Source organism: Montipora capricornis, chromosome 14, assembly GCF_036669925.1.
Source record: "Montipora capricornis isolate CH-2021 chromosome 14, ASM3666992v2, whole genome shotgun sequence".
Taxonomy (NCBI): Eukaryota; Metazoa; Cnidaria; class Anthozoa; order Scleractinia; family Acroporidae; genus Montipora; species Montipora capricornis.
Window position 1 is genome coordinate 37,472,364 of NC_090896.1, and position 10,000 is coordinate 37,482,363.

Genomic DNA, 10,000 nt, shown 5'->3' on the forward strand with positions numbered 1-10,000 from the left:
AGTTTCAGCTAAATATGTAAATAATTGGGCTGTGAACATTTTCGCCGGATGGCTGAGGTTAAGAGAGAGGTGCAAGTGCCGGTTTTAGATTGCGGTGGACTTTTCAAAGACTACGAAGTACACAAGGTTCAAGCCTTGAGTGCAGACATGCTCTTTCGCTGAACTATTGGATGCCCAAATTCGTTTTAATCCTCTGGGAGCTAATAATAAAAGGCACTACAAGAGTTTTATGTTGAATATTCGGGAAATTTAAAATGCATTGTATGCGGGTTAGTTATTTATAATGTGTTTTTTTCCGAATGTTTATTAGCATAAAGGGTAATTTAAATTCAAGTTTCTTGATCAGTGTTTTGATCAGTTTTTAAACAAACTCGGGCATTTCTTAATCTGTAGTTTCATTGGGTAGCAAGATACTTGCACCTGACCAAAATGGGGCACTCCGATAGGCTAGTAACTTTATGAATTATTAATGAGCTTGAGAATAGCATATGATAATGCTAATCTAATGCATTAATTTTTTTTGTTGTTTTACAGGAGTTAGCACATTAACAGTAACCAACCCAATCTGGGTTGTGAAAACACGGCTTTGTCTTCAATACTCTGGCCCGCAATCCAGAATCACACAAGCACCGCAGTATAAGGGGATGATCGGTGAGATTGTGACTACACGTAATAATGATTATATCAAACAACATCTACATCACGTTTTGACATATTCACCTGGGCCCGGTTGTTCGAAAGCCGATTAACTTAATCCAGGATTAGCGTAAACTTTTGTTTCATGATTCCACCTTTTTGGTGAAAGTTTCTTTTGCCAATTTTTGTTTTTCAAGATTGACTTCTTCTAATGTAAAGTTCCGCCAAATATCAGAGTGGAACAGCATTTGGGAGTAGAGAAATAAATTCCTTGGCTAATTTTTAATCTAGGATTAGCGCTAATCGGCTTTTGAACAACCGGGCCCTGGTGGTCAATGAAACAAATGTATTTTAGTTTCTTGCGCTGTATTATTACAGTGTACAAAATGTATCATAGACAATCATAATTTCTTTGCTTATTAATGTTGTAAAGCATTAATGTTGTAAAGCGGTTTTCAATTGAGTGTCGAAAGTAATTAGCGAATTGCTTTGGTTTTGCATTTACTTCACTCAGTGATTGGTTCAAAGGTCTTGCGCCATTTTTTCAACCAATCAGAAGTGAAACCAATTGTGGCTCGCGCGTGCACATTTTCCCACGCTTTGTTTCGGTGACGAGTGATTACTTCGAGTTTTGATTGGCTCACTGGATGGTCTCCGTCCTTTTTGATTGGCCAAAGTAATTACTTTGGTTTTGGTTTTACAACACTCATTTGAAAACCGCTCTATATTATTATTATATAGCAATCGGATTAGCTTCACTACTGTCTTACATATTGATCTCTCTCTGACTTGTTCTTGGCTCGGTCTCTTGGCTGAACATCGGACCTCCGTGCAGGAGATCACAGGTTCACAATTCAAGGTAGCTCAAATTGTCTTATTCGTCAGCGTCGTACCATGGAAACGAGTATGGTGACCCCCTTTTTTGTTACATTTTTATCATCTCCTTGACATGTTACAACGTTGTATGTAGTTTCATTGGAAATCTATGACAACTTCTATTACTTGGGAATCACCTAAGAACCCACACACTGTTTGTGAAGAGTAGGGGTGTCGATTGTCTATCTCTCAGAGAGTTATAAACCAGCATGAAATCGGTGTACTATGAGCGGTATATAAAGCCATTACCATTACCATCTCAGCTTTCAGCTCATACTGTCTGTAGTAAAATAATAATAATTTATAACGTACATGTACATGTACGATGGTGCCAAGTGTTACCAAGGGGGATTAAGTTGGTGACCGAAAGCAAAAGTTCAGAATTCAGTAAATTGCTTTAAAACAAGAATAAACATAGAGGATATTACATGGCCTCGCGGGGTTACGAATTTCATCTTTGAGTGCTGAAAATCTCCCATGAGTGAGCGAACCGAACGAGTGAGAGATACTCTCAGTACGAGAAGATAAAATTCGTATCCCCAAGCGGCCATGTAATGTTCTGTTTATTATATAGATATTGAAGAAATGTTCAGATTTAAAACAACTTGTTTTACTCATTTTCGAAATGATGAAAAAGTGGTCACCAAGCGCTAAAACACGTATTTTGTTTAACATGAAACAAGATATGAGAGTTATGAAAAACAAATCATGGTAATGTAAAATTTGCAATTAAAATGTTAATGTTGCAATTTGTAGAGAATTATATTAAAGCACAAAAGTATCTTACAATGAAGAGGAAGCTCGCGTTTTATTGGCTAATTGTGTTCTTTACCATGGCGACACCTATATTCTCAAATGTGAAAGATAAAAATGATGTGTTCACTGTGCGCGGTAAAGATAATGATTTTTATTAAAAGTAGAAATCCTGGTATTTCATTAGTATCTATATAATAAATGTTATTAATCCATTTCCGTTTGTGGGATATGGGGTTGGGTTAGTTACCTAACTTGCCACAAGGTACCTCACTGATTATTTACATTTGTACTATCCTCATATCCAACAGACTGTATTAATAATAATTATCATTTTTTTAGTGTGAAAATGCCTATGTAGAGAAACTAATGGGGCATAGAAATGACACTTGTTTTTGTTCTGTATTCCTTTGTGAAAAGATGCGCTGTTTAAACTGTGGAAGCATGAAGGAGTCAAGGGTTTATACAAGGTAAAAGTAAAGTCACTTTATTTAACGTCAGTAGTTCCTTCAGCTACGAGGCTGATATCAATAGAAGTCGACGGTGCGCCCTTTACCCCCCTTTCCTTTGCCAGTGCTCCGTTTTACGGGTATTTAGAGCTATAGCTACACGGATCAGAGGAAAGTCGAAACAGACGTTGAAGTCACCAAGGATTGAACTGGGGACCCCTTGCTCCGAAAGCCGCGCACTAGCCAACTGAGCTACGCCTGCAGATGTTGGTTTTTGAGGAGAGGGGAAAAGCGGAGTAGCCGGGGAAAAACCTCTCGGAGCAGAGTAGAGAACAAACAAACTCAACCCACATACGGCGTAGAATCCGGGAATCGATCCCTGGCCACATTGGTGGAAGGCGAGTGCTCTCCCCTCACTGCGCCAGCCCTGCTTCCCTTAGGGAGGTAAGAGATTTACAGCTGCTGCAACTGCTAAAAGCTTGTCAATATGAGAAAATGTGTGACAATTAGTTTATTATTTGATCATGAACACGAGAGAATTTGCACAACCGGATATATCAGGCACAGCAAATCATCGAAACCAAGAGGGTTATAAAATAGGGTGATCGATGACTGAGATTAACAGGTTCTTTGATTTCTTTAACACACTTTGTACTTGTAGCAACAAATTCGTATGCTGTTTAGACAAAGTGTAAAGTTAATGATGATGCCAGCAAAGGTTCCCTTTTATACCAGTACCTACATGTACACTGTACTAACTACCTTATGCACATACATACAGTAACTGTCTCATTGTACGTATGTTCCCCGACCAAAGCTGGTGATATGGGGCATAATTATTATTTGGTCCAAATAATTGAAAATGGTACAGTGTATGGGATAACTTACCGGTATGGCCCCTGTGTTGGTGTTATATGACTTTTATATGGTTATCTCCCTCACCCAATCCACATATCAACCCCATAATTACATGAAGGGGCGTTAAGTTGTACGACAGCGACGACAGTAAATTAGTACCAGCGGTTTCAGAGGAAAAATATAATTGATACGCTCACGTTGTCGTTAAAACGTCAAATTTGGTGATTTCACGTCGTCGTTGTGCATTAACACAGTTCGAGGATAATTTTACTCCTCCTGAAGAATGCGAGACATTATCATGGACGTGTTCCTTCAAATTGTTGCATTTTCTTTGCAAACTGACTGGTCTGGCCTGCCTCTTTTGACAAAAGGAAAACGCCCTACAGCTCCTCTAGCGTTTCCAAATGCGCACATTCCAGATTGTTTTATTTCTTATAATTTTTTTCGACAGGGTTATGCTCCAGGGATCATCGGTGTTTCTCATGGTGCCCTTCAGTTCATGGCGTATGAGGAACTCAAGAAAGCCTATAGTCGGTACTTTGGAACACCAATTAACCAAAAACTGGTGAGGAGGAACCCAAGAAGAATTTTGGGTCTTGTAGTGCTAAAACAATTTTCTGTAGCCTGCGGGCAAGTTCTCAGTGAGAGGATGGAGATATGAGTTGTGAAAGAGAGGAGTGGCGACTGCTGCCTCCTCTGATCTCAAGTTTCAATTCGCGTGTAGAATTGAGAGCTTGCTGCTTACAGGCTTTTTAATAATAATAATAATAATAATAATAATAATAATAATAATAATAATAATAATAATAATATTTCTTAGGCGCAAATTAACATGTGAAGATGATCAAATGCGCCTTACAAAGAAAAAAAAAAGATTAAAAAACAAGTGAAAAATTGTCCTCCTCCCGTATTTCACTCGACAGTTTGTTCCAAAGTGATGGTGCAGCAGCAGTGAAAGCCTTGTCACCGAGTGTTTTCTTAGTTTTCGAGGACGGAAGTCCTAGCAAAAGTTCAGAATTAGACCGGAGACCATACCCGTGGAAGGATTCTTAATATGAATAAGATTACATATATACTCAGGTGCATGACCATGTTTGGCCTTGAAAGTTATTATTAAAATCTTACAATCAATTCTGCGGATCCACCCGCTATCGCCTTGTGGATCCACAGCTACTTTGACAATGTTATGACGAAATTCATGATCAATAACGGGACAGACGCATGAAAAACTGACATCAATTTGTTAATTTACTTCATGTTCAAGTCACCTTTGTTATGGTTAGCTGAGAAAACGGCGCCAAAAAACGCAGTCGCTAAAGAACATCAGTGTAGGACGCTAATGGCTTATATTAGTTTACTAACACATAAATACGCCATCTCTTGCCAGAGTTCAACTGAATACCTCATAATGGCATCCTTGTCCAAAATCTTTGCGGCTACTGTAACGTATCCTTATCAAGTGGTCAGATCAAGACTTCAGGTAATTATATCACTTGGTTTTACTGCTATTCCCGTATTTACATGTAGTAGCCTATAAAGCTTGCTCTCCATTTTTTCGTGTCAGTGTGAGTGGCTCAAGAAGGTGCGCAGCGGCAGGAAGAGAGGTGCTGGAAAGACGAGCTCTTTTCTTTGGGTTTGCTCGCTATAAGTTTTTGTTTTTAGCTCCAAAAAAGAAAAAGGCTACAGGGTTTTCGGTTCGTTGCTACCTAACCACTACAAAAGTACAAAAAGTCCGGGATAGGCCACTTTAAAAAATGCCATAATATTCTTTGTTTGCCGTCCAAAATTTTGCATAAGCATTGTAAAGTTTTTATTTTCTCTTGGGGCCATGATTATTCCCAAGAGAAGCTGGAAACAACGCCTCGCCTTGCCCTTGTGATACTGTAAGTGATGCTCCAATTTTGAATTGCCTGATTTTTGAATAGACCAATTTCGATATATTAAAATTCAGCCCTAACTAAACAAAAGGCATCATCTCGAGGGTCTGGGGAATAAATATGAGGATTTGTGTAAGTTTATTTCCCAGAGCCTCGAGATGGTGCCTTTTGTTTAAGACTGCATTTTAATATATCCAAAATGGGCTACCTCTTAAGTTGATTAATATCTTCATTCTCAATACATGCCTGACTGACATTTCATTGAAATTGTGAGGAGAATTTACATGCTGATCACTCCTGGGAATCAAAGGGTTAAAAATATTTGAAATCTTTTACAGCTTTTTAAGAAGCTGTGCACACGAATTGCATTTTAATGTGGTTTGACCCCCAGTAGCCGTGCACTTTTAATCAGTTGTCACGGGCTGTCAAGTGTTATTATTTTCCTTATCTTTCTTTTTACAGAACCAGCACACCATCGCTCAGTATAATGGCGCACTTGATATCATCCGCAAGACTCTGAGGTGAGCTTTGCATTCAGTGACAAATAACGACCATTCTTATAGATCTTCTCTTTGCCAATGCTATTACAGACTGAGCTCATGTTCGTAGCACATCAACGCGCCAATGACTGGCTTGGTCGTGTGACGAGACTACCAATCAGGAAACCAGTTCTTCGAGCCTTTAAGAAGAGGAAGACCTTTGACAGCAATGACCAGAGCCAGGTTGCTGACCAGCGGTTTTCGTTAAAACAATGGTTTGCATGGGGTGCTCTGTCTCGCGGGCTCATAAAACCTGGTTTTGGTCATTGTTATTTAAGGTTTTTCACTTTAAGAAGAGGTGCCTAGGGTTCAGTACCAGGGGATGAAATCGACATCACAGCGTTCGCGTGACAATGACGACCTTAAAGGGGCTATGTCACGTTCTTTTAGGGTGTTTCGGGGAAATATTTAAGGAAATCATGAGTTTAAAGCTCGAAAATGGTAATGTAGAATTCTTTACCACTGAAATTATCGTTACATCACAAACAAGATGATTCTGAACAAAAACGGCCAAACAGAAGATTTCGCACGTCTAGCCTCTCATTCAGTGTGAGGCTAGATGGGCAAAGACAATGCAAAGGCAAAGCCTTTATTCCCCACGGACTCCAAAATGGCCGCCGAGTGATAAAGGTGAATTGCCTGTACAAAAAGTTGCACTGAACTCAGCTCCTTGCGATAGGTTAAGAATGGTCTATTACGAGTTAACTTATTAAACATTTCAGTGTCGTGGGTTCGCGGCCGATTCGATTAGGCCATAATGATATCAGTACATGTAGCTATTGACCAATCGCCCTCGCAAGCAGAGCGAGCAACGCAGCTCAAGAGGGTCAAACTGAAGCGCTCCTGGCGATTAGCCTCAGGAGGAATACCTTTGATGTCAGGCGAAAATTGAGAGCCAACGCAAACCGAGCCCACTTACGGTGTCATCTGGAATTTCAATCTAGGCCACCTTGGAGGGAAGGGATTGTATTCATGATCCCCTTTGCCACTTCTCAAGTTTTTCATTTATTTCAATAATAATTCAAAGGTAAACTAAAATGAAAAGAAAATGAGAGCTCCACACAGGACTCAATCAAACGGTTATTCATAGAAAATAATCATCGAAGAAACTGTGCAGCGCAATAATGCGGATGAATAATAAAGGAAAGTGTAAATTTGCGCCCGAAGATTTAATATGTGAACTAAACGTTTCGAGGGTACTGCCTCTTCATCAGTGGTTTAAAAGCAACTTAAGCCCTGAAGCGTTACGTTGCATGCGCATTCTTCAGTTGTTTAGCTTTCAAACTACTGATGAAAAGGGAGTACCCTCGAAACGTTTGGTTCATATGTTAAATTCTCGGGTGCAAATTTACACTTTCCTTTACCATTCAACCGCGTTATTGCACTGCACAGTTTCTTCGATTAATTTCTATGAATAATCGTTTAGAATAAGTGTAGTCGTTAGAACAATATGCTAGATGCTTTCTTTACCATTATCCATATTTGAGTCATTGCTTAAAATCATATGACGTTGTCTAGCCCACAGACCAGCCCCGGGGCGACTTGACAATGAACTTGAGTACACGACTTAAGTTAACCTGCTAGCCCAAGAGTGAATGAGATAAGGGTGTTAATCTATCACTTTGCAGCCTTGCCCCAGCAAAGTCACAAATGGATTTATTTTTATATACGCTTTGCGCAGGAAACAAAGAAAGAGCCGCCAATTTGTCCAATCAGAAGAAGCCAATGTCACGCGTGACTGTTCTTCCGTGTTTTTTCATGGACATAACAACTGATTTTCGTTGGAACGGGTAGCCTAGAAATAGACTCATTTTTAACTGTGTGGGGAGCCCACCCATGCCATAACAGCAGTCTTATCTAATTCACTCTTGGCTTGCCCAAAAACAGCCATTTGTCAGGGTTTAGTGGTAGTTTAATTATTGTAGTTGCTACCTGTGAGAGGTTCATAAAAAATGCGCGTCAGCATCTACCCCTCATAAAAATTTTCTCTCCAACGCCTAAAAAGAATGTGATTCCCCTCTGCGTTATCGCAATCTGAGACTCTTACTTGGTCGGACTAATAGACTAAATGACTTCATTTGTTGTAACTCGGGAATACCAATGTGTTGTGTAACTACGTATGTTTATCGCTGGCCTACCCAGCAATTCCGTTAAAACTGCAAATGGTGCAATAAACAAGGATGTATCGATCCATCCATATCACCAGGAATTCTCGTAGTTCAACGGGTAGACCATGTGACTTGTGTTACGTGGGTCGCAGCCGGGAGTATTTTTGTCTGTTGCGTAGCACCTAGTATATCTTCTTTCACACGAGCACGTTACACTATCACCACTATAGATAATTGCATTCGTTTTTACTGAGTTTCGTGGTTCTCTTCTTGGACGTTTTAGATATGAAGGAGTGAAAGGATTTTACAAGGGGCTGGTACCTAGTGTTCTAAGGTGAGACCAAGTTGCTTGCTCCTGTTGCGTCATCCGATGATATGGAGAGTTTTTTTTTTTTTTTTTGTGAAAGGGCAATATGAAGGAAATCTCCCACTATCCCAGGGCACTAGGATAATGTCATCAGGCGTAAGAAAATGTGTTAACCTCCAGACACAACTATGGAGAGTTAAAAATGTGTGGAAGTCATCTTGCAAGAATAACTGAAGATAGTTCAAACAAGTTTCCTGACTATAAGAAGACGTTTTTGCGCTGGAAGAGGTGTCTGTCATCTTATTCCTGAAACCGAATTACAGTACCACCAAGCCTGTAATTATGCCTGACGAATGTGCTTTTCAAGTGATGCATAATTGAGTATTGGCGGACAATTGTCACATGAACCAAGTTAAATGTCCTAGCTCCAACGAGTCGTCCGTTGTAGCTCCAAACTAGTAATCGAAAGGTCGTGGGATCGTCGCTTGTTCGGTAGCGGTCGGATTTTTCCCGAGTATCCCCGAGTCACCATCGGTAAAAAAATCTTTCTTTAATTCACCGGGGTTACCATAACAGCTCTTCCGGTAGTATCATTGAGTATTTCATTTCGAAACTAGTTTCGTATCCGAGTGAAGTTCGTACCGCATTCACGTGAAGAATATTGACCGGAAACGTTTTCGTGCACTGTTTCCGCTTTTAATCAAAAACAAAATTAGCCTTACTTTCGGGCGAGACCACCGCCTTCTAAAACGTTACCCATGCGCTACTTGCGCTTCATCCCGGTATGGAGTGCCGTGAATTAGTGAATTTTATTCAAAACGTATTTCGATTGAAACCCTTAATGAACTCATTCTGCGTATTGTTTCGTACAGTTGTCACAGAAGGAGGCGTCTCGTTTATTCATTAGATCAGAAGAGCCGAACCGCCTTGAGAAGAAGACATCTTTTTTATTGACACCGCTGACCGGTTGCCTCAGGTGGTTGAGCATCGGAGCGCGGGAGGTCGCGGGATCAAAACTCCGGCCTGACTAACACGCAGGGTCTTAAAATTACTGAGGAGAAAGTGCTGTCTTTGTAATGACGTCTATAAATGTTAGACTCCCTACTGATTATTCGCGGATAGGGAATATAAACCGTAGGCCGCGGCTCACAACCCTTCAATGTTCATAACCCGGTGGGACGTAAAAGAACCCACATGCTATTCGCAAAGAGGAGGGCATGGCGCTCCCAGTGTTGTGGTTCGTCCTTTGTGGTTTGATCAACGCAGTCTCTACCTTGAGTTCTCAATTATCGTGAATTCGTAATTTGCTCCGAATTTACTAGGAGACTGAAAGCTTGATATGGATTAAGGGAAATGGTCACATGTTTTTTTTAAAAGACTACACAATTTTCCGTTTTGTATAGTGCGAATCAAAAGGAGGTGCCGTCATATGACATGTCCTTTCTTGTAGGAAAATTCTTAAATACTTCCTCTTATGTATCATCATTGGGGGGTTTAAGAAATGAAGACGACTACGGCTACGAGAACGCCACAAAACAAGAATATCATTGGCTAAAGGAGGAAAATAATCATGCTGCACGTGCAGCACGTGCACTCG

The 10,000-nt window shown here is 40.3% G+C and overlaps 1 protein-coding gene across 1 annotated transcript in view; it reads left to right on the top strand.

Moving 5' to 3' along the window:
* Positions 1–10,000, top strand: part of LOC138032725 (solute carrier family 25 member 32-like) — a 24,212-nt gene that overhangs the window by 12,145 nt on the left and 2,067 nt on the right. The window contains exons 5-10 of the mRNA XM_068880429.1: positions 535–651; positions 2,686–2,735; positions 4,024–4,137; positions 4,960–5,052; positions 5,912–5,970; positions 8,380–8,430. Of these exons, the coding sequence (XP_068736530.1) occupies positions 535–651; positions 2,686–2,735; positions 4,024–4,137; positions 4,960–5,052; positions 5,912–5,970; positions 8,380–8,430 (484 nt within the window). The remainder of the gene's footprint in view (positions 1–534; positions 652–2,685; positions 2,736–4,023; positions 4,138–4,959; positions 5,053–5,911; positions 5,971–8,379; positions 8,431–10,000) is intronic.